Source organism: Colias eurytheme, chromosome 31 (genome assembly GCF_061535395.1).
Source record: "Colias eurytheme isolate Ceu_HAF_F1 chromosome 31, ilColEury1 Martin Lab GWU primary, whole genome shotgun sequence".
Classification (NCBI taxonomy): domain Eukaryota; kingdom Metazoa; phylum Arthropoda; class Insecta; order Lepidoptera; family Pieridae; genus Colias; species Colias eurytheme.
Genome location: NC_143010.1, coordinates 2,631,018 through 2,655,718, shown reverse-complemented (window position 1 = coordinate 2,655,718; position 24,701 = coordinate 2,631,018). Strand labels below are relative to the sequence as shown.

At 33.7% G+C, this 24,701-nt stretch overlaps 2 protein-coding genes across 2 annotated transcripts in view; both read left to right on the top strand.

Moving 5' to 3' along the window:
* Positions 1-4,600: 4,600 nt before the first annotated feature.
* LOC149895441 (uncharacterized) lies at positions 4,601-5,567 on the top strand. The gene is made up of 2 exons (XM_090119113.1): positions 4,601-4,785; positions 5,164-5,567. Exons 1-2 carry the CDS (start codon positions 4,611-4,613, stop codon positions 5,463-5,465), a joined length of 477 nt encoding a protein of 158 aa, XP_089975239.1. The 5' UTR covers positions 4,601-4,610; the 3' UTR covers positions 5,466-5,567.
* A 589-nt stretch (positions 5,568-6,156) lies between these two features.
* The window catches only part of LOC149895435 (uncharacterized), a 60,144-nt gene continuing 41,599 nt past the window's right edge, over positions 6,157-24,701 (top strand). Inside the window, exon 1 of the mRNA XM_090119112.1 lies at positions 6,157-7,818. The gene's annotated coding sequence lies outside the window, so the exon portion shown is untranslated. The remainder of the gene's footprint in view (positions 7,819-24,701) is intronic.

Here is a 24,701-nt window from a genome sequence, read left to right as displayed (position 1 = left end):
AGCACTCTCACCAGCTGCCCAGCAAGGCCAAAGCGATGAGAGCGTATCTAATGATTATTCGAATACATCACGTGAACCAACAGCATCACCCCAATCGCTTTACGACTTTACGCTTTAAGCTTTCTTTATTAATAACTTAATTTTCAAAAATTGTTGTTTAGTGTCGTTGATTTGTGAAATGAAAAAAATATGAGAAAGTTGTTGTTTCATTTACCTTACAGTTAATCCCAGCATCTCAAGAGGTTCGATGGGTGGTCTGCCTCTGCCATATTTTCCTGCTATATGTGGCGTTATTCGATGAAGTAACTCTTCGAAACTTGAAACACTCATTCTAAAGTAATCAAAAAACTTGTTGTGGTCTATTTTTAAGGCATTGTATTTCGTTATAAAATGACTCCCATTATTCATGTTTGAAAGAAATGGGTGGATCCAATATCTTCTGAGTATCTGTCTTTTCTTTCTTCGTCTTCTTATTAACAGCAGAAGCAGAATGCGTCTAGTGCGGTCCATTTTTCGAAATGAACTAAAATACCACCTCACTGTATCGACGGCGTCGTGCCGTATATCGTGCATGGCACATTACGTTACGATGCCGAGTTTTTTTACGATGCTCATCGTAGATTTCCACGACACGATGTCTTATCGTGAAACGACGCCGCATCGTTGTACGACGCGACGTCGTATCGTGTTTATGTGTGGGAGCCCTAATTATATGTATAATTGCATTTTCCGACATCCTGGTAACAATCCATGTTTGAGCTTTAGCGTCACGTTTTTCCCATTCTGCTATTTCAGTTGCGTCCCTCGGCTTCACCGAGATTCCCTGTACCAGATACAACAGACCATGACTGCGTAGTAAAATGGTGGATTGGAATTTCCACACATTCCAATTAGATGCACCCTCCAATTTTATGCTCTCGTGTGCTTGTTTTCTTCCATATTGTATAATTTTGACTGCCTGCTCGTACCGTCCTTGCGTTGGTAACCTCAAAACAATTTCCCGCGCCACCCGGCGGGTGTCGATAATTGTTTTTCTTCGACAAAAACAGTTTTCGATCCAAATGGTTTGCTTTCTTCTTCAAAGTTATGTGCCTGGGCCCATAACCTGTTGTTAAAATAAAAACAGCAAATACTTTGAGATGTGGAGTTTTATTTTTAACTGACTTATACAATATGGCAGTACAATAGTAATGGGCGGACATAGATATATTTTTTTTTTAATGGAATGTTGCCAACTGCTATGCTATGCTATGCTATCCTGAATTACTATTTAATTTTATACTTATCCGAAACAAAACAAATGAATAAATCGTCACTTGATAGTGGAAAGTGGAATCACGCACAAACCCATAATAAACCAGTTTACGCTGTCCGCAGTTGCCACGTGCAGTCTGGCATCAGTCGCTTGGTACCGTTAGAACATAAAACACAAATTTCATTCAAAAATTATAACTACATATTACGTAGTTTAGTTGTTAAATTTTTTATTTGTTCATTGTTATAATTGTTATAATATTTGTTGAAGTGTTTCATTTGTGTGTAAGTAACTTTATATTGTTAATTCAAAATGGCTCCAGTGTTAAAACCTGGTCGAGGCAAGCCTTGGAGTTTAATCCTATAGAAAATAAATGGGGGATAGCCGGATAGTGAAAACATGTCACAAAAAAATGAATATGAAGGTTATGTCATTAGCTGAAGAAAAAATGAACGCCATTACTGTAGAGGAATGGAGAAAAGTTTGTCTGCGTGCTATTGAGGAGGTAAGCAAATATCAGGGTAGAGACGCAGCTTTAGACACAATATCAGAACGAATCATAATTAATTTAAATAATTCATCTGATGAAAGCGAGGATGGGGATGATTGTAATATGCCTGGGCTTGATGAATTATTAGAATAAAACATTTATGGCCGGAGAACACCTAATACATACACTTCTTCACTGAAGTGAAAACTGGCACTGTTTGTAATGTTTGGAACTGGCTTGTCTGCCTCATACAGCTCCATAGATTACAATGCAGTGGATACACATTTTCACGTCCGGCAACGGCAACGTCGTTCCACGTGTTCACAGTTCAGTTCAGTTTGTTCTAGTGCGGCGACTATACGTGAGGATAATTGAGGCCGTCAGCGCAAAAGTGGCCTAAGCTCAACATAGTTAGTATGGAGATAATGAGGTTTGAATTTTAATGAATTTAAATTGAACACATAGTAATTATATTATATTTGAATTTAGTTTGCAGGTGTGTTTTATTTAGTTACTATGGTACATTCTTTGTGATGAAGAAGATTTTTTTGGAAAATAATCACAAATTAATATTTTTTTGTGGCATAGGCCACCTTTGCATTTAAAGAAACTATATATTTTCACTACTATCTAGAAGGTTAGGCCAACAATAAAATGAATATGTAAATGAAATCACCTTTTTATTTTTCAAATTAATAGAAAATTACATTTTAATTTAAACAGTACTTAAATGGAATTTATACTAGTCATCGATAGGTTCATCATTGAAAATTATATCAATTTCAGCTGCTGATGTCTTTAACTCATTGTAAAAACAATGATTTACAGGTAGTATAAAATGTAATAAGTCCATTAAATCTTTCTTTTTCTTATCACTTACGGCATGACCATCAGGATATAAAATATTTAGGTTCTGGATGAAAACAGAATTGCGTTTCTTCAAATCAACCTCCTCATAAACGCAAATTTATAATTTATAAAATGGATGATATAAATGTGGAAGATTTTATAAATGAAATTAAAATACGTCCTGCTATATGGAACTCCAAAAGTGATAAACACAGTAATCGGGCGGAAACAAAAAATGCTTGGAAAGGCATTTGTGAAAAATTTATAGAAGATTTCAAAAATAAAACTACTGGTGAAAAAAACTCAGCAGGTAATTGTTGGTTATTTAAATCATATTTTGTGATGATGATTGCCATGCGTGATTTTTGCCATGATAATAATTGTCCTTCGTTAACAAAGTATTTTGCAAACTTATCACGAACTGATGTTGCTCTCATATTTTGTTCATTTTGAACCACCTGATCTGTCCGCGTGTCTTGAATTAATAAATTACTATGAGACATTTCGCCACAGTCACGTGATAAGAAATTATGTAAAACACAGTTGATTCCATTCATAGTGTAATCGAGAAGAAGTTGTGTGGCCGAAAACGAGATATTTTTGTTCCCGCCGACTGTGTGAGTATAATTAAATCAGCAAGGCAAGATCCCGAGCCTATAAAGTATTTTATCTGACTTTATAAGGACTTTCATAGCTTTGCTCAGGGCAAATAAAAAGCTTGAGACCGGGGAATAAAAAAGGTGATCCGTATGTTACTGAAATTGTAGCATTACAGTATGATCCAAATGAAGGTAAAATAAATTACAAAACTGTTCCAAATAAAAAAGGTGGCAATAATAAAAGGAAACAAACTATTACATATTTTATATCTAAAGCAGAAAACACGGAGCAAGGACGAAAAATAAAATTAAAAGGTGTGTCAAAAATTTATGACAACAGTTCTTGGTATATCCAAAGATCGCATTCAAAGAATATGCAAACAAAATTTAACCACAATGTCACTGCCAAAAGAAAATCGTGGAGTAGACAGAAGGTCGAGTAAATATGCTGAAAGAAAGAAAGAAAGAAAGAAAATACATTTATTTGTACCGATGCACATTAATACATAAAAAATAAATAAAATTAACTTATAACTAGTTACAACGGCACAAAATGGATAATATCCAATCCATCCAATGCTGGTTCCAATGCTGGTTGCACGGAATCAGTTAAGAAGTTTAAAAAACCTGAAATCATTAGAATCTCATTACACACGAGGGAGATCTAGAAACGTCATGTCGATTTGAGTGACATTTTTTTGTTGATGTGTTGATCGTTGCATCGTTTCGTTTGGCTTTTATCATTATTATATTTTTCTGACGATATTTGCTGTGTCTACCGGTTTTTTATATTTCTACAATAATCTTCCCGACCCTGGCTTGTTATAACGGACTTGATACTGCTACCTGACTGACAATTACCTTTTGCAAATTCTACCTGTTTACCGATCCTGCCTTTGTTTTCGACCCTTGCCTGTTTATGGACCCCGACTACGCTAGAATGGAAAAAAAAAGCCTCCGCACACCAAATACGAAAAGCAACTCTTAATAGAGTTGATGCAACCACTTGTAACAACACTTGACTGTAGAAAGACTGACGGCGTTACTGTGAAGAAGAAGCATGAGGCTTGGGAGAAACTAACAGTGGAATTCAATAGCTCTCGAAATATAAACCATCCGGTAAGTAGTTTAATATATTTATGTAGATTTATCGTATTGTATGTTTTTTAAATTTTAGCAAATTGACATATTGTATGTAGGTAATTTAAATACTACTGTACATTCCTATTATTAAAGGTACATTAGACCATGTATTTAATAATAAGCCATGTAAAATAATATCTATATGCTTTGTAAGGAATTCATAAATAAATATATAAATATTTTTCTCGAATATTGTACATAAAACTTTCTAATAACTTAAATGACTGAAATGTTTAATTGCATTATTTTAGGTTACTTAAAACAACTTAAGAAGATGTGGCAAAATCTTAAATCAAAAGCCAGAGATGCAAAAACAATTGCCAACCAGTCAAAAAAGACTGGAGGAGGCCCACAACCACCTCAAATAGGGGCACTGGAAAGTCAAGTTTTGGCCGTTATGCCAAATGTGATGCCAACAATCGCTGTGGATATTGATAGCGACATGATGTGTAAGTAAATTTAGTTATTGTTAAAAATTTAGAAATTCATAGCATTGATTCACAGTTATTGTAAGAAGAGAATGAGTTATTGATAAATAATTTCTTTGGAGAAAACCTAATACCTAATTGAACCCAACACCTCATGAACAGCAATCATACACACTGTTTGTGGCTTACTAATGCATCAGTCTACAGCAATATCATTCAATCAGATCATATTAAATATTTGCTGTACATAATATTAAAAGAAACTTTTTTCATTAATACCCAATTACCTACCTAATTACATAGTTATTGAATCCATTTCGACACATACTTGGTTGAAGAAACACTTTATTTATTATTTAAAGTAAAATACCTAATCATTTCAAATCTTCTGCTTAATAGATGTGGAAGACCACGAAACCGAAGCAGATGATGACAGTTCTGCTTGGCTTCCCATTAAAAACAGGGCGACAGAGCTGGAAGTTATCCCAGCACAGTCAAGCCAAGACAACGGAGAACAGCCATCAGCCTCAAGTCAAGAGCCTGCTTCTTCAACTATTACAACACAATACATAAGAGGGTCAAGCAAAAGGAAAGAGCATAATGAGGAAGTGGAAACTCTCGATGGAGTAAGAAAAAAATTTACAAGAGAGAACTCCAGCATATGGATGAGAGATTCGAGTTGGAGAAAAAATTATTACTAGAAAAACATTATAAGGAAATGGAAATCCTAGAAATAAAAAAGCTTATAGCACTCAAGGAATTAAATTTATTATATAAATAATTATTATTTCTTCATAATTATGGTTATTTTGTTTTTTTTTACATAAACCACCTAAACCTTATAAATTCTGATACTATCATTCAAGTAAACTTTACATGTACTTACATGAATTCTTTTTTTTTTTTGTTATAAAATTCTACAAACCCATGAAATATAATAAAATATGAAATAATAATATAACAAAAGTATTCATAAATTTTAAAGAAAAAATAGATGAAATTCTGCACAGAATAATCAAAACACATCACATTATTCAAGAAAATATATTTTATTCAATAAAATTACAATTCTAGACAATCTCTTTTAGTTTTTTAAACTATCAATCAATACACAATCTCTTTGTTTTTTAAACTAATTAAATTGAGCTATAACAGCTTGTCTCATGGCGAGACCTTGAGCAGAAGAAGGGATCACTGGTCTTATTTCCATTTGCTGTGGTGGAATCAGATTTTCATTTTCCTCATAATTGTCCCCATAGGCAATACCAATGTTATGAAGAACAGCGCAGGCTATTATTATATTTGTTGTAGTCCTCAGCTTGGTGCGGAGCCCCAGTTGTAGACATGGAAACTTCCTTTTCCATACACCAAAAAACCTTTCAATTATGTTTCTGGTCCTTACTTGAGCATAATTGTAATTAATTTCTGCTCTAGTAGTTGCTTGCAGAAGTGGTGTTAGCATAAATGTCAAGGAAGGGTATCCACTATCACCAACAATAATGCCATTAATCTCACCTCTGGAAAATTGTCTGAAGGCACGGGAATTTCTAAAAATTCTATTGTCATGGGAGCTCCCTGGCCATCGTACTAATCGTAAAAATCTCCATATTTGGGCCTGTTATCACTTGAGTGTTAATAGAAAATATACCTTTCCTGTTCCTATAGGCCTCCGAGTGATTGACATTTCTAGGTCTATTAATTTTAATATGGGTGCAGTCAATTGCCGCGATAATATTATTCAATCCACGACGGGTAGGACTTCTGCCTAGTTGTTCGAATTGATTTTTTATATTTTGTTGTTCTCTATTTGGGAAGTGTATGTATCTTGGTAACTGTTTAGCTAATGCCAAAGATACTTGGGCTATAACCAATATAACGGGACCCGACTTCAAATTAAATTTCTTCGCAATAACATAATCGTTGCAATAGTTTTGACTGGTCCAGCAGTTGGTCAAACAGTGCTTATACCTCGCATCCCAATGATTCCAAATGATTTACCTTTTAATTTTAAAAGAATTCAATTTCCCGTTAAGCTATCTTTCGCCGTTACAATTAATAAATCACAGGGGCAAACATTTAAACACGTAGGAATTGATTTACGTCAAGGCTGCTTTTCACATGGCCAACTATATGTCGCGTTGTCAAGATCAGGTTGCGGTGAAAACCAATATGTTCTTCTGCCACAAGAAAATAAAACAAAATAATAATTTACGCAGAAGTACTTTAAAATAATTATGTTCTTTTGTAAAATAATAACGAAAAATGACGCGGACGAAGTCGTGGGTAACAGCAATAATTTATAAAGCCGACGAGGTTGATTGCAAAAATAAATGATGCCCAAAATAACTATTCGCGGACTACTTACTACTCTACGCGGACGAAGTCGCGGGCACAGCTAGTCTTAAATATAATACTTCGGACATATGCACACTTAAAATATGAAAAACATCTCTTATCAACTATACGTAGGAATAACAAAATAGTTAAATTAGAATCATGCAGAACCTGTATCGCGGGGAGGCACTATTATGTAATGGGTCCAAGGCTGTACATCAAAATTTCCCAAATAATATCCATTTATCCACTTACAAAAAATAAAATTAAAATAGTTTTGAAGGAATGGCTTCTTACTTTGAATTATGAGGATACAGAGGTTTTGCTAACTGTTAGGAGGTTATAAAGTGGTAGTAAAATAAAAATTAAATTAAGTAGGTAGGTATATCTTATTTATTTGTATTAGACTTAGTGAATGACTGACTGGCTTTATGTATCCAGTCATTCGATCCCAAGACTCGTCGTTGGTCGTAGGGCTAAGTGTGAGTGTGATGGGAAAGTTATTTTAGTTAAAAAACATAATCATAATTGTATCTTTCATTCTTAAAATAAACAAAACATTTGCTTTCTGGCCTGGTGGTTACAACTGTGGTATAATAGTGGTATATTCTTTGTAGTTTTCTTTTCTTATTTCTAGTATTTTTTTGTTTTCTCTCAACAAATTATATATTGAAAATGTGTGAAGTGAGGAGTGGGGAGGCCTGTTGACCTAAAATACAGGTAATTCACACTTATTTATATGTACTGACAATGTATAAACTTATTTATGTAACTGATGTTCTCACATAATATACGTCACGTCGTAATCACGTAAATAAACTCTTTTTTTTTATTTAAGATTTTTTTTGTACTAACCTACGGAGAATAATTGATAAACTTATTAAAATATAATACAAAACTATTGTTTTCTTTTCTGGTTGCTTTACTGGTTGTTCATCATTTGATAAAAACAGCAAGTCATAAATCATAATACGTCTAGGCAGACGGGACGTAAACCTCATCGGTTCCCTTTCCCAATAATTTTGATTTGTGAATCTTATTTAATTAAATAAATAAATCATTTATTTACACCATCATATGTTACAAAAACTTAATGACCCAGGCTCCTAATATAGTTGTAAACTGTTTTTCAGGAGCCTGTGTTCACACTAATTTATAACACCGTTACAATGGCGTATACACGAATTCATTCAGCTTATTAGACATAATTATTTAAAATATTATTTGATACATTTCAAATTATACATTATTATTGATTATTGTATTACCTATTTAATAATTATGCATGCATTAAAATAAAATTAAATATAAAAATAGTTAATAATCCACTCGGTTTCTTTCCGAAAATTTGTTCGTAGGGAATTAATTTTTTTCTTTACGTCTTCTCTCGTGCTATTTGGTTTGATTTTTAGGGTTCCGTACCTCAAAAGGAAAAAACGGAACCCTTATAGGATCACTTTGTTGTCCGTCCGTCCGTCTGTCAAGACCCTTTTTCTCAGGAACGCGTGGAGGTATGAAGCTGAAATTTATATCAATTACTCAGGTCTACTGTCCCTTGAAGCTGTGAAAAAATCAAACTTCTATGTCAACGCAATCAAAAGATACAACAATTTAAGCTGCATATTTTGAAACTCGCAAGGGAATCATAACCTAAAGGGTACTTCCAGTCGACCTAGAATCTTGAAATTTGGCATGAAGCAACGTTTTATAGCACACATAAAGGAAAAATTCCGAAAACCTTAAATTTTACGGAACCCTCGGTGCGCGAGTCCGACTCGCACTTGGCCGGTTTTTTTTATAAATATCGAGCAACTTATCAAGCGCATTATTTTTCTTATCTGTATCGCGATATGATTTGCAGGATGTATTCCCTAATTCTGGAATTTGGATAAGTTTCCCATGTTTATCCCTCTGCCACTGAGGTGCCATTTTTATTTCAAACTAGAGGTCGCCCCGGCTTCGCCCGTGGTACATATTTCGCAATAAAAGGTAGCCTATGTCCTTTCTCGGGTATCAAAATATCTCCATATCAAATTTCATGCAAATTGGTTCAGTAGTTTAGGCGTGATTGAGTAACAGACAGACAGAGTTACTTTCGCATTTATAATATTAGTATGGATGTTGAGGAGTAGTCTGACAGACGTGTTGTTAAAGTACTATTTATTTTATAGGTATTATATATTTTGCAATGAAACTTGAATTCATATAACTGTTGACATGTGTTTAAATGGTAATCATAATAAAAATTGAAATAAAACACAAATTTAAGAATTATTTATTATATTTGTGTCACTTATAAGATTTAGAAACTTTAACACAGCCATTGTAAAAAATAAAACACATAAAAAAATGAAAAAAAAAAAAACAACAAAACAAAATTATTTTTGCCATCTTCTGGCTTGAAACTATTAATAAAAAATGAAAGGCTTAAATCCTTAGAGTACTTTTGTTACAATTCAGTCTCAAACTTCAGTCTTACAATCACCGCAAACTTGAGCAGCGCATTGCAAACAGATAGGTTTTGCGCAAATGCAACAAGTAAATCTCGTTTGGCGTTTCAATTTACTTGACAGATACGACACAACTTTCTTGTCGATGATGTGCCAGTGTCGCTTGGTGGGAGAGGAGCTGGCAAATCTTGTCCTAAAACTCGCCGAAGAGTCATACGCAATTCTCTCGGAAGTTTTTCATTATAAACTCGCTGCTTTAGAGCAGGCAGTACTAATTCTCTTGCAAGGTGCATAAGAAAATCAGCTCTTCTCATTTTCGATTCTGGATACTCACTATAAAGCACAAATGCATTGACGCCCGTTAATCCAGCAATCGATAAAAAATTGCTTGTGGCCAACGTCGTGTTTTGCGGCTACATGAATAAATGGCACATTTTTTGTCTATTTCATCCACACCCCCTTTACTATGATTATAATCAATAATTGATTGATGAAAAAGTTTAATTTTTGCAAAAGATAATGCGGTTTCAATCTCATTCAACTTAGTATAAATTATTTGAAAATTATGTGTAAAAATATTATAAAAATGAATTATCTTATGACTTAATAATAATGTTTCCGTTTTATTTAAATTCATATTAATTTCATTGAGTTTTTCTTTAATTTGAATGAAATTGCTTCCTGTAACATTAATAATATTGTTAAGTTTTCCCATCATTTCTGTAATGACAGTCACCTTGTAATCCATAGCGTTTTGCTTGTTATTTAATTTAGTAATTAACTGTTCATATTTTATGGCATCGTCATTATCCATATTACCAGTAATTACTTTAATAAAAGAACCAATTGGGTTAAGTAAACCACGTTTTATTCTAACTGATGGCACTAATTGCTTATATTTATTAATAGTAATATTCATTATAAAATCTGTTTGAATTTGTGCCTCTTTAAAATCTAAATCAAAATTCTTAATATTAAAACAACTATATATTTACGTATTTCTTTCCCGTTCCCGTTCCCGTTCCAGCCTTTTAAGACGTCCACTGCAGGACATAGGCCTCCCCCAAAGATTTCCATAACGACCGATCACCAGCGGCTCCCCGCCACTTTGATCAGGTCGTCTGTCCACCTCGTTGAAGGTCGTCCCACACTGCGACGTCCTGTACGTGGTCGCCATCAGCCTTACGCAGCTTCTATATAAAAAAAAGATTGTATGAAACGGTTACTAAGGTCTATGGCGGGTATTTTTGTCCTTTTTACTCTTACAGAATCTATCTCTTTTTTTTCTTTCAGTATTGTCATTACTGTCAACGTCACATTCTTAACCGAAAAAAAAAGAAAAGTCGTTTTTTTTCTCAAAAAAAGTTTCTCTGTCCCTAATCCCTTAGCTTAAATCTTTAAAACTACGCAACGGATTTTGATGCGGTTTTTTTTAATAGATAGCGTGATTCAAGAGAAAGGTTTTAGTATATAATTTATTAGGTTTTAGACAAAGCGGGCGAAGCTAGTATGCATTATAAAACATGCGAAGTGTGTGGGATCAAATCCGGTCGAGAGAAGGGTGAAAAACGCTTTTTTCTTGCAAAGTTTCCTTTGGACGAGGCAAGGTCAGTATTTATAGAATCCGTACTGCACATTTATCATTAATATTTTATCATTTTTATAATAAAAAGCATTAATTTTTGTACATGGAAAAAACAAACTATGGAATGTGACAAATGAAATGGAAGTCTCTGGGAATTGACTAGCTTAACATGCCTGCTGTTGATGTAACCTGTCCACATTTTTTTCGTTTTTAAACTTGTTTCTACCGATATAAACTTTTTTTCTATCTCAGTGTAAATTATGTTTAATAATATTGTTTCTTTGTAGGTGCAAACAATGGGTTAAAGTGGTCGGGATAGAAGATTTGGCTTATCTGCCTATAGAGAAACTTCATTCCCTAAAACATGTGTGTGGAGTGCATTTCAAACCCAGAGATTTTAAGAAAAAGAAAACCCAATTAAAAAAACATGCTGTTCCATCAATTGGTTTGAAACGTGAACCGTTAGCAGATGAATTACTAATAGGGTTTCCCCTTCATGTAGCTAAACAGGAAGCGAATATTGGTAGGTAACCCTAACTATATTTTATAGTAAAAACAATAGCTTAAGTGCCATATCACACTAGCGGATTGCGAGCGGTTTCAAAGCGGAGCGGGTGCGCAACGAATACGTTGCGGGCGCGCAACGAACACGCCGCGGTTGCGCAGCGAATTCGTTGCGGACGCGTCATTTTGTATACTCTCGCACAAAAGCCAGCCCTTCCGCCTTGCCTAACTTCCATTCAATATTTCCATCGTTTCTGTAGCACTCAATTTTTTAACCGTACTGTGGAAATGCACTTACTTAACAGTTAACTAAAGATGTAATAACAACTGGAGTTGTTAAAAAAAGGTGCTATAAAATTGAATTACTAGGACTTTTAGAATGTACCATACATTCCAAAAGTATGTAACGACTGACCAGTATAATCTCTCCCATAGCAACGTATGTTATAAAGAGATTTTGTGAACCTAATTATGAGCAAAGTGATAGTGAGTTGCTGGTTGCTTGATAAAATTTTCTATTCACTGCTATTTATCTAATAATAAGATAGCCCTGTTTTAGTTAAGGAGCTTTAACATTTATTTCACTAATGAACTTTCTTAATGAGCAATTAAGTTATCTGATTGCATTTCGACCAAGATTTAATAGATAAAACAATACCCTAAACATTAACATGTTATGAAACTCGTAAAAAATAATGATCTCATAATTATTATACTATCACAAGTTATAAGTAACAACCAGCACGGATTCCATTTTGTTAATGAGTGTACATGACTGCGACGTAAACGTTGCGCATCTGCCACGCGTCCGCAACGAATTCGCTGCGCAACCGCAACGTATTCGTTGCGCACCCGCTCCGCTTTGAAACCGCTCGCAATCCGCTAGTGTGATATGTCACTAAGACTTACTATATTATTCATGCAAATTATCAAACGTCTAATAAACCTATTTTAGTTATAAAGAGTTTTGTCATCATCTCTCTACTGAATATTTGACTGTGAAAGAACGAGACAAACCATTTTATAACTAGGTTTTTTGTTAAAAAGATTTATTAGACGAATATAAATTATTTGATTTTCATTTAAATGGTTTGCCCTACAATATATTATATCACAGATCGAGTGAGGAAGTACCTACATGAGAGGTTTCTAAGTTGTACCCTGTGTTAATTTTTTTTGTTTTTACAGAATCAAGTTCAAAAATTCTTATGGAACACAATTATTCCAATATTTTCAAATCATCCATTTCTGGAGAGAAAAGGCAACATAGTCCAGGTACCAACACACAAATTATAAAAATGATCATAAATATTTAACTTTTCAAATAACATAAATGAAACAAAACTTTAGTTTATTGATATATTCTCTGTGCCTCTCGGTTGTCTAGCCATGACTTACTTTGGAAAATAACAATGTTTTCTTTCGCAGAACCGTCTACTTCCAAAGTATATAAAAAGGAAAAAAAAAATGAATGTGATCCAAGTAAGTGCGATAAATAGTAAATATAAATAAAAAAAAAATAGTTATCAAACAATGCATTCAAGTTGTTGGTAAGATAAACTCCATTTTCTATAACATGTTAAGGATTTCAAACTCACAGAACTTAAAAAAACAGTATAAGCATGTTGTTCCTTTAACTGGCTTAATTTTATACATGAACCGTTAGCAGATATAGAGTTTCCCCTTGATGTAGCTACACAAGAAAACAGTAATGGTATATCACTAATTATATAAAAACAATAGGTTAAGGCTTAGCCTAAACAAGGACCAATTAATAACATATTAGAAACAAAACTAGTTTTTTGCTATATTCATTGTGCCTCTCTGCTGTCTAGCTATGAGTGCTATGACTTACTTTGGAAGATAACAATGTTTTCTTTTCCAGAACCGTCTACTTCCAAAGAATATAACACGGGCGATAAAATGGAATCTGATCCAAGTGAGCACAGTAAACAAAATCAAGGGTCTGATGTTTCTATGCCAGGAGAAGGTCAGTATATTTTGCAAATAGTTGTCAAACAATGAGTTGAAGTTGTTAGGAAAGAATATTTAATTTATGTACCTTCAGATAAACTCCATTTTCTGAAACATGTTTGTGTGTCAAGGATTTCAACCACAAAGAACTTAAAATAAAATAAAACAGTTATATAAGCATGTTGTTCCAGCTAAACAAGAAACCCGTAACGGTATAAAACAATATTAACTATATCTATACTTAATATTATAAAGCTGAAGAGTTTGTTTGTTTGTTTGTTTGAACGCGCTAATCTCGGGAACTACTGGTCCGATTTGAAAAATTCTTTCGGTGTTAGATAGCCCATTTATCGAGGAAGGTTATAGGCTATATAACATCACGCTTCAGCCAACAGGAGTGGAGCTACGGGGGTGAAACCGCGCGGAGCAGCTAGTATTTTATATAAGACAATAGTATAAGGCTTTTTCTTTTTAAGTTGTAATCTTTGTTTATTTATTTTTTCTTTTCACAGAATCAAGTTTGATAAAGGCGGAACACAATTATTCCGATATGTCCAAATTATCAATTTCTGGAGAGATAAGGCAACATAACCCAGGTACCAACACACAAATTTCAAAAATGATTTAAAATATTTAACTTTTCGAATAACATAATAGAAACAAAATGCTATGACTTACTTTGAAAGATAACAATAATTTCTTTTCTAGAACCATCTACTTCCAAAGAATATAACACGGGAGATAAAAGGGAATCTGATCCAAGAGAGCGCAGTAAAATAAATCAAGGGTCTGATATTTCTATGCCAGGACAAGGTTAGTATATTTTTCAAATTTTTGTCGAATAAGTGTACTAACCTTTCTCTATAATATTTATTACTACTTTTCCTCTTGTTAATAATATATCTCTTTTCAGCTTTGTTGGTCACACCTCGGAAACGCAAACTTTTGAAGCGTTTACAACAATACAAAATTAAAAATTCGAGTTTAAAGAAAAAACTTAAAGAAATCGCAAATATTGAATCGCCTGTTTTAAAAAGTTTGGTTGAATCTGGTATCAAAAATCAAAAACGTAAAGCACATGGGAAAAGGTGGACAAAATTGAATAAGAGTGTGGCTTTGGCAATATACAAAAAGTCACCAAAAGCATATAGATATCTGAGCCAGCTCTTGCCTCTGCCTAGTATTCGTACATTGCAAATTGTTTTAGAAAATATGAAGCTGGAGCCAGGAATCGACCCAACCATACTAGAACACTTGAAAAAAAAAGCAGAGAAATTATCTGATAAAGAACGAACTTGTTGTCTGTTATTCGACGAAATGTCTCTTAAAAGACGGCTCATTTACAATCCCTCAATAGATCAAATAGACGGCTTTGAAGATCTTGGAGATGGCAATGGACGATCAGAACATATCGCAAATCACGCTCTAGTATTTATGTTACAAGGCGTGCACAAAAAATTAAAGCAGCCTATTTCTTATTACTTTGTCAAGGGTACTATATCCTCACAAAAATTAGCAATGCTTATAGAAAACAACATCAGGACTTTAAAGTCAATTGGCTATAATATCATAAATACTGTATGCGATCAGGGCTGTACGAATGGAGGTGCTCTCAGTCTTTTGAAAAGCAGATATGGAATTCTTCCCCACGAAAACTACTTCTTGCTTGATAATGAAAAAATTTACATTGTTTTTGACGTCCCGCACCTTTTTAAATCCATACGGAACAATTTTCTGAAGGGTGGAGAACTAATGCTTGATAATATAAAGGCAAAGTGGAGTCACTTGGTTAGAGTAGAAGAAAAAAACCGCATGCAACTGCGATTCACAAAAATAACTAAAGCGCACGTTGCTCCAAAGTATCGGGCCAAAATGAAAGTAAAGACTGCTGCTCAAATTTTAAGCAACACCGTTGCTGCTATTCTGAAATTAATGTCTGAGAGCATTCAGGACGAAGCAGAAAGTAAGGCCGTTCTACAGACTGCTGAAATCATTGAAAACCTTGATCGGTTATTTGATTGCACCAATGGGCCAGCTTCCAAAAATGATATAAAAAAAAATATTCGCACAAACGTAAGCAAAAACAGTTTCCATCATACGCTTTGGCCGAAATATAAGAAAACTCTCACAACTCTACACTTTTTAAAGTCCGATAGCCAACTGCGATTGAGGAACATTAGATGTGTTAATGGCTACATCACAACAATATCATCTCTACAAAATATTTGGGAAGTAGTAGCTGCAAAAGGATTCAAATATCTCAATTTAAGGCAACTGAACCAAGATGCTCTTGAAAATTTATTTGGCATGATACGACAACACAGTCCAACAAACCGGCACCCAACATGTTACCACTTCAAAGGAGCATTAAAGTCATCTATCCTGACACGCTTAAGCACACCTCTAAGCAGGGGATCAAACTGCCAAAAAGATGAAAATGAAATCTTATTCGATTTTCACGACATTGTGTTCCCCAACATTTCTAAACCCAAAATTGATAAGTTGACTGATGTGCCATCCATTCCTGAAATTCAAAGTAGTCAAGATATACCAATTCTCCAAATTCCGGAAGATAACAGTACAACAGAAGAACTGCAAGAAATTGAAAATTATTTTAAAAAATTCGAAATGCAACCGACAGTGTATGTGAGTGGCTATATAGCGTATTCTGTTTTGAAAAAAATTGAATGTTTAAGGTGTAGGGACTCTTTAACAATTTCTAGCCCGGTAGAAAATTCTATCTATAATTATATTTCGCTTAGAGAATGGTGGAAGGAAAAACAATCGCTCACCTATCCAACAATTAAACTATGTGAGACTGTGGATGTTGCTCGCAAGGTGTTTGAAGAATATTTATTACCATGCCTACATAGACACGACTTGTGTGTTTATTCAAAGACCGTTATGATTGCTAATATCGATTTTAACTGGATATATTGTAATAACCATAAGACCAGCATCGTCGATGCATTAACACAGCGCCTGAGTCTTTTATTGATTAGAAATCATTGTAAAATTGTAAATAGATCGCTTGCAGTCCCTGAAGAATCATTGGCTGATTCGATGAAAAGGGCAGAGCAGCAAGGGATGGCAAAGTGAGATATTGTTCAATTAAAAAAAACCGCATCAAAATCCGTTGCGTAGTTTCAAAGATTTAAGCTAAGGGATTAGGGACAGAGAAACTTTTTTTGAGAAAAAAAACGACTTTTCTTTTTTTTTAACGACTTTTCTTAGTAACCTGTAATAAATATGTAATACCTAAATTGTTTTGTTTATTTTCCAATTTAATAAACTGTCACTATCACTGAATGTTACTAAATTTTTTACGATATCGTTAAAAATCAGATGTCGCAACACGGACAACACTATTTTCAAACGGTCATATTGCTTGCGACTGAAAGACTTGTATCCATGGTTATGAATAATTTATTTAAAAAAAATTGTCATGTTGCCACCAATGGAAGCAAAGTGTCAAAATGTTTGAAAGTTGGTACCGTAGGTTGGTACTAAGCGCATGGTAACTGTTTCATAGTTTATTATTTTCAAAGGGAGTCCCACCTCTTAAAACGTAGTGATTATATCCTCTTTGGTCGCCATTCAAGAACCTTTTTGCCCCAACGGCAAACGTATTTCTTTAATTCTATATAATTATTTAAATTTCATTTCCTTCTTTTAAGGGTAGAAGGCCTGGATTGTCTCTAATCTGCTGCACGTGAAGGGCCTGGCTGAGGATCGCCTGAGCTACCAGCAGTACACACCTGCGAAGGGCGTTTTATATCTTTAATCGGAACTGTAGTCTTTCGTTTTTGAGTAACGATAGGTACCACGTTCCTATGAACTGGTCCTGCTACCTGAGCTTTTTGATAGCGGGGTTTATCTTTACTACGACGTGTATTTACGCCTTTTATAAATATCGTATCGCCTAAATCAATGTCGATTTCCTTTTCACCACCTCGTTTATCGATGGTTTGCTGCTTTTGATTAATTATTTTATTTGTTAAATACTTACTGTTGAGTATACTGTTTATTAAAATCTACGTGAAACGCGTCATTTGACTCTGTATGACCGAAAACTACCTCGAATGGCGTTAACCCAGATGTTACTGAAACAATTTTTGTTATCATATTAAGGTGAAATTTACATATTGTGTCCATATTGCAAACAGTTTAACTGGAAAAATAGTATAAAAATTTTATCTATCGTGGAAATCTCGGAAAATGGTGTCCTTTTAAAAGGACGGTAGTAATATTATGTACTACTAAGTAGGTAGACTATGATATTAAAATGACAACATACATTTCACATATATTTATGTAGCAATATGAAAGTTTTCAAAACATAATTTAGGATGCAAGGTTCCATTACATTTAGGACAATAGAAATTGGCTTTCTTGTGACATTCTATACACCGAAGCTGCTTGTCTCTGTACCTAATGATGTGATCTTTTCCATCAAATCCAGAGGTTTCACGGAAACTCTAGCACCTTTACGTTCCTCATTCTTATATGTTTCGAGCAGAGCAGTTCCAACACTTCTACGAATGTGGAGATAATCATAATGGCCCCCTTTTACTTATATATTTGCCAAGAATTATGTATTGCCATATCTAGTACTTTTTTACGACAAGTATATTTTTCTTCTATTGTTGTGAAAATCTCTTTACCGTAGGTAGACACAGGCTGAATTGTATCAAAGTTTGAAGCAACAGTCACAACACTGTTATCATTCCATTTGCAAAATAAATTTGTTCTGCTCTGATCGATTGATGCTTGAATGTACCTCGTGGTGTCTTTTTCAATTCTCAAAGGCAGCAGGCAAAGTGCATTTCGCGACGCGATTTTCACGTACTGTGCCAGTGGCCTTTATTACTCGTACCTACTCTAAGTTCATCAATGAGATGAATGGACGTAAAAAAGTTGTTAAAAATAAATGGAATGCAGCTTTGCCCTATATTTGTCGTAGTACATCGGCATACTGTAATACAACGCTTGCACACAATCCCAGAGGCTTTTGGTATTTGTTTTGATTACCAACATCATTTGATTGTCCTTGGTTTGGATCTCACCAAACTATGCAACCTAACCGTGTCGCTCCGACCCAAAATTCATACCCCCATCTTATCGGTTTCCCTCTTATGAATTGCTTGCATGGATGGCCGCCATAGTAGGGCACCATGGCTTCGCCGATGCTGTGATGCTCTTCAAAGAGTGCATGCGCAAAAAAGTACTCTGTAGTAGTACATATTACTACTGGCCTTTTAAAAGAACGGCAATTAAACTGCATAAATATCACAAATAAAATGTAATCTAATAGTAGGTAATATATATTTCTGATAAAACACGTTTCAAATTACGTGTATTTAAAATAAATCAAGTAATTTGTTGTAATTTATTGATAACACATTTAACTTGATTTATCAATGGAAAATGGCAGAAATTCTAAAATATTTAAAAATATACCACTGTTATAAAACGACACAACACTTTAATTTTCCAATTCCTACAACCGTGAGGTGCCAAATGAATATAAACATTTTTTTCAAAAATGCCCTCATTGTCAATAATAATTTTATTTATGGTGCGTCCTTTTAAAAGAACGATAGTAACAACTGGGTTAATCCCGTTGCGCTATGTATAGTATGGTTATATGACATTATTGCATATGTCATTACTGATGCGGAGTCGGTAATCTTTCGCTCATATTTCGCGATTCTATATATTTCTATGATAGTTGAATGAAATCGTTCTACTATTCCCATCGAATTTGGGTTATGCGATGTCCCTATATGTATTTTAATCTTATAGAATGCTAATAATTCTTTTAATAAAGTGTTGTTAAATTCGGCGCCAGGATATGCACTTATTTTTGATGGTACACCGTATAATGAAACGTATTTTATTAGTGCTCTTACCACTTCGGGGGTTGATCTAGTATCAATTTCGAAGGCTTGACCTAGTTTACTAAAAGCGTCTACTATAGTGAGGTAATATTTTCCTTCTATAGTACCTAAATGTCTTTCTTATGTATTAATGTTATTTTTGTCATATTTTAATTTTGTGCAATAAAGAGTTATAAATAAATAAATAAAATAAATAAATAAATAAATGTGTCGATGAATAATTCGTTTTCATTTTCCATGCACATTTCAAGTGACGGATTTTCAAGGAAATTTGCTTCATTTTCATAACTTTCGTTTTGTAACATATTTTGCCTTATGGGCGCGGTGCGCATAGAGACATCAGAATCTTGTTATGGATTCTGTTTGAATTGGTTAGGTATACCAAATTTAAAATTTCTTGTATTCGGAATACCGTATTTAAAGTTATTATTAAAATTATTCGTTTGTGGACGCAATTGATTTGTGAATTAGCCAAAACTTCGGTTCTGTGGTAATTGATTGAATGTAGGGGGTTTATATCCCTAATTTTGATTAAAATTTGGTTTGTATCCCTGCGGTTGATTGGGAATACCGAATTTAAAATTATTACCTACTGGTTGATTAAATTTATTATTTGAAATTGCTTTAAAATTAGGTATAAAGTTAGGTTGCATTGGACGCATTTGATTGTGCGCGTTGCCTTTAACTATTTTATTTTTTGCGTTATATTGGCTAATGAAGTTCACCTCTTCAGTGACTGTGCTTAAGGCATTTTCTAAATCTTCCGGTAAATTATACAAAAATATATTTAATGCGGCGTTATCGTAAATTATGTTTTTCGCGAATTTTATACCCGTGTCCGTTAGCCTATTGACTTTAGCTGCCAGACTACTCCTAATACTTTGAATTCTTTGACAAAATTGATTATACGATTCGCCATTTCTTATTTTTAGTGATTCTAGCTCTAACGCTATGCATTCTTCGGATCTTGTATCACCGAAATGTTGGGAAAGAAGAGTTTTTAACTCCTCCCAAGGCACAATATCTTGGTGTTCGCTCAGTAGATTGGCTGCTTTACTAACTAGCCTACTTGTAATTGCATGAAAAAGGTACTCGTTCTGACTACGATTCCCTTCCATTTTAAAATTTCTTATAACGTACTCACTCTTTGATATAAATAGATTTAATTAACTTTCACTACCGTCATATTTTGGTATTATTTTAAGTATTTCTTGTGGAATTAGTTTAAAAGACTCCATTTTTAATTTTATATTTTATAATTTCAAAAAGACAATATATTACTTTTGCACGAAGGCAGTAGTAAAGGATTGCGGAATCCTATCGACTTTCCTTTCACTTAATTTATCGCAGAAAACTGATTTTTGAATTTTAAGCGAAAACAGTAATATAAGGATTACTCAATAAAGATTTCCACGCGAAAATCCTACCGGCTGCGCCAGTCAAGTTCGAGCGACCGCGTGATGTCTTTTAAAAAAAAGATATATTTAATTTATAAGACTTTAATTAGCGTCTTTACAGTGAGATGGTTAGAGTATAACTGACTAATCTTAAACAATACCATGGTATGAAGATCTCGTCTTCTTGGAAATGATTAAGGATGTCGTCGCGACGGTTAGGTGGGCGATTCTCCGTAATCATTCCCTTACAATTCATAACACTGCAACAAAGTAAATACATTATTGCACGTATTAGTATTTACGTAAACTATTTAAATATCGATTCGTCGGGTTTTGGCTGTATCTAGCGGCACATTGTAAACGTTAATACCCCACTCTCACCGCGTGGTCTTTTTAAAAATATTAAGGGTCATTTTCACAAAAAGTGTACATTCGTGTTTTGGGTGTGTCCCACAACTTATGTATTTTATTTAAAGAGTAATATCAACTTTTAAGAAAATCAACACTAAAACTTTGGATCTGTAGTGATATCTTAACAATATATTGTATAATGTTGCTGCTTATAAACACCAATATTACCTTAATTTTCAAAAATGAAAGTAGAATGTACCTATTTTAGCACTGTCCCACTACCATTTTCATTAATATAACGTAACCTTAATGTATTTTTTTGACTTATATATAATAATGTGTTTGATATTTTGGAAAGTATAGTTATGCACCCTTTGTTTAATAATTACAGCAATAGTCTAATGTCGCATAAAAAATTTAAATAATTTAATCTTTGTGAGGACATAAACTAATTAAAATGGAAAATTCCCTTCCGAAACCGCAATTTTTGCGAAATGATTCTATAAAAACTTTCTTTCTTTATTTCTTTCAAAAACTACCATTTAATGCTTATTTATGTCGATTTTTAATGCTGTAAACTGGTTCCAACAAGTATTTCGGCCATTTTGACGTCGGCCGGACGAGCAACATACATCTCAGTAGCGGTCCGGTTTAGATTTCCCAGAACCGCAACCAATTTCAAGGTAAGTTTACAAGTTTATATCTTGCTAATTATTTTGATATCTTTATTAGCTTTCAGTGAACTTAAATTGATACCAAACTTGTTAATCTTATATGAGTTAGTTTAAAATAATAAAATAAAAGTGTTTAAAGTCAGACTTCCGATACTTCCGTTCCGTAACCAAAACGCAGGTAACGTAGAAATGGAATCGAAAAGTTTCGGAATGGAATTCTTAGGAAGATGATACATTATGTTTGTAGTATCGATCTATTTATAATAAGAAAAAAGTGAAGACTTCTAAATCTAATTCGTAACGCTCATAGTTATGTCATAGTGAGATCATTAGTCACTTAGTAAAAACAAACATATTAATATTGTAACAAAACTATTTTGAGATTTTGCTAAATAGTGTTGTGTGACAATGTGTTTTTTTATTTTTATTTGGATATATATATAAAATATTTAAGTTAAGTAAGTACTAAGGTAGGTTTTGAAGTTAAAAGTTTTTTTTTATAATATTGTTGAAATTAATGTACTCAAAATGGCACAAGTTGACTATCTAATAAGAGTGTTTTTTTCAGGTATTTAACCCTACCTGGTAAAAATGGTTGTCCTAGCAAACGTTGATAAATTTCTAAACAAAAATGATTTTATGTTATTGCACGAATCAATGTGGCCGTGGTTAATCACTCATTTCCGAATTGTGGAAAAATGTTTCGGTTGTGGATTTCCCACCAGAAAAATTCATAAAAATTTATAGGAATGAGGGAGGAAGATGCAGTTTCACTACTTTTTTTTGACACAAACCAGCATATGTACTTTCTCCAAACATTCACAACCGTAATACCTGCTTATGCGTAAAACACAGCAATATGGAAATGATGTTTTAGAGTTTATTCAGAAACGGTTCGTTTTCTAAAAATATTAAATCTCTTAGTGACGTTATTTCTAAATTGTCTTGCGATCAAAGTTCCTACAATTGTATGCATGGAAGATGTACAATTTGTAAAAATTTTAAGTTGGTTTATGCTTTAGAAGGAGAAGCTCTATTTAAAAGAATTTACTGGGAACAGTGGGAACGAGTAGACCATTCTTATGAGAAGGTGGAAAAAGGGGTGGTAAAAAAACATATCACAAAAAAAAAACCGTAAAAAATAAAAAAACATGGCACAATCACAGACTTAATACAGATTTTTGAAAGAAATATACCCCTGTATAAGATACATATACACAACTGGAAATTACAACAAAGTAAATATCGCGAGAAAATAGAAACATTAGGTCCACACGAGGCATTGATTCTTTGTGATTTTAGCGAAAATTATGAGTGCAAGTCGCATGAAGAAGTACAAGCCACCCATTTTGGAGCCTCAAAAAATCAAATTACTTTACATTGTGGCATGATTTACTGGGCTTCTGGATCGCAATCGTTTTGCTCTGTTTCGGATAATAAGTGTCATTAACCACACGCTATTTGGGCTCACCTCTTACCCGTTATTAAATTATTAAAAACAAATTGCCCTGAACTTAAATGCATAAATTTTTTCTCAGATGGACCCAGTTCACAATATAGACAAAAAAAAATTTTTTTCTTTTGAATTTTTATACTACTAAGCTAGGCTTTGACAAGTGTACATGGAATTTTTCTGAAAGTGGCCATGGTAAGGGAGTGACGGATGGCATAGGTGGGTCGGTTAAGAGAACTCTAGACAAACAGGTTTCTTATGGCAGGGATATCACAAATGGAAAAGAAGCATTCGAAATGCTGAAGTCGATGTCCAAAACAATAAAGTTCTTTTTCATTGAAGACTCTGAGATACAAATAGTTCAGAATAACGTTCCTATTGATCTAAAACCAGTAACTGGAACCATGCAAATTCATCAAGTGCTTTGTTTTGCTGATTCGTCACACTTACAGCACAGAGTGTTAAGCTGTTTTTGCGAAATTGATAAAGATCGTATATGTTTATGTTATGAGTTGAAGAAACATTTCATCCACAATTGCACAATAAATAAAAAACCTTCTCAACCAATTCCTTCAGATTGTTTACCATCCACCAGTAATATCGCTAACACAAAAGAGGCTAATCCAATGAATATATTACATGAACCTGATCCAACACATAATTTAGTAGACTTTTTAGATACCGATGATGATGTAACAGATAGCGCAATGTCTCCAAACTTACCAATTTGAGTCTTAAATGACTCCAGTCCAGACATAACTCTTACTGAAAATGACATTTGGGATATGAATTTCACGGAAACTTTTGTTGAACCTACCGTATCTGACGTAACAGAAAAAAATATCAGCTTAAAAGTTACAGATGACCTGAAATCTGAAAAGATATATGCTCCTGTTATAATAATGCCTATTAATGAAAAACAAATCAACAATGAAATGAAAGTGCATGACAGCAAAAATCGTTTTAACGCATCCCATAGTAACGTGTACAATACAGTTAATTCGTCTCATCATTCTCGTAAGAGACCGGCTTCTATTACGTCTACAAAAAATGTAGCGAAAAAAAATCATTCCGATAGTAAAGAAAACAGTCCTCAAAATAAAAACCCTTCTATTAAGACAGTAATATCTCGAAGTCTGGTGTGCTACGCATGTAAAAAAAATGTTAAATTCCCGTCGGTAGAAGTTACAAAATGCATATCGTGTAAAACATGGTTTTTTTTTTTTTTTTTTTTTTTTTTTTTATTCATAACAGAGCAGGCATTTGACCGCGATCCCGCCTGGTGGTAAGCGTGGATGCGGTCGATCGCAAATGA

Excerpts from the sequence above, each read along its gene's own strand:
- LOC149895441 (XM_090119113.1), top strand. The coding sequence starts at position 4,611 with ATGTGGCAAAATCTTAAATCAAAAGCCAGAGATGCAAAAACAATTGCC. Across the intron at positions 4,786-5,163 it reads TATTGATAGCGACATGATGT|ATGTGGAAGACCACGAAACC; the intron begins GTAAGTAAATTT and ends TCTGCTTAATAG.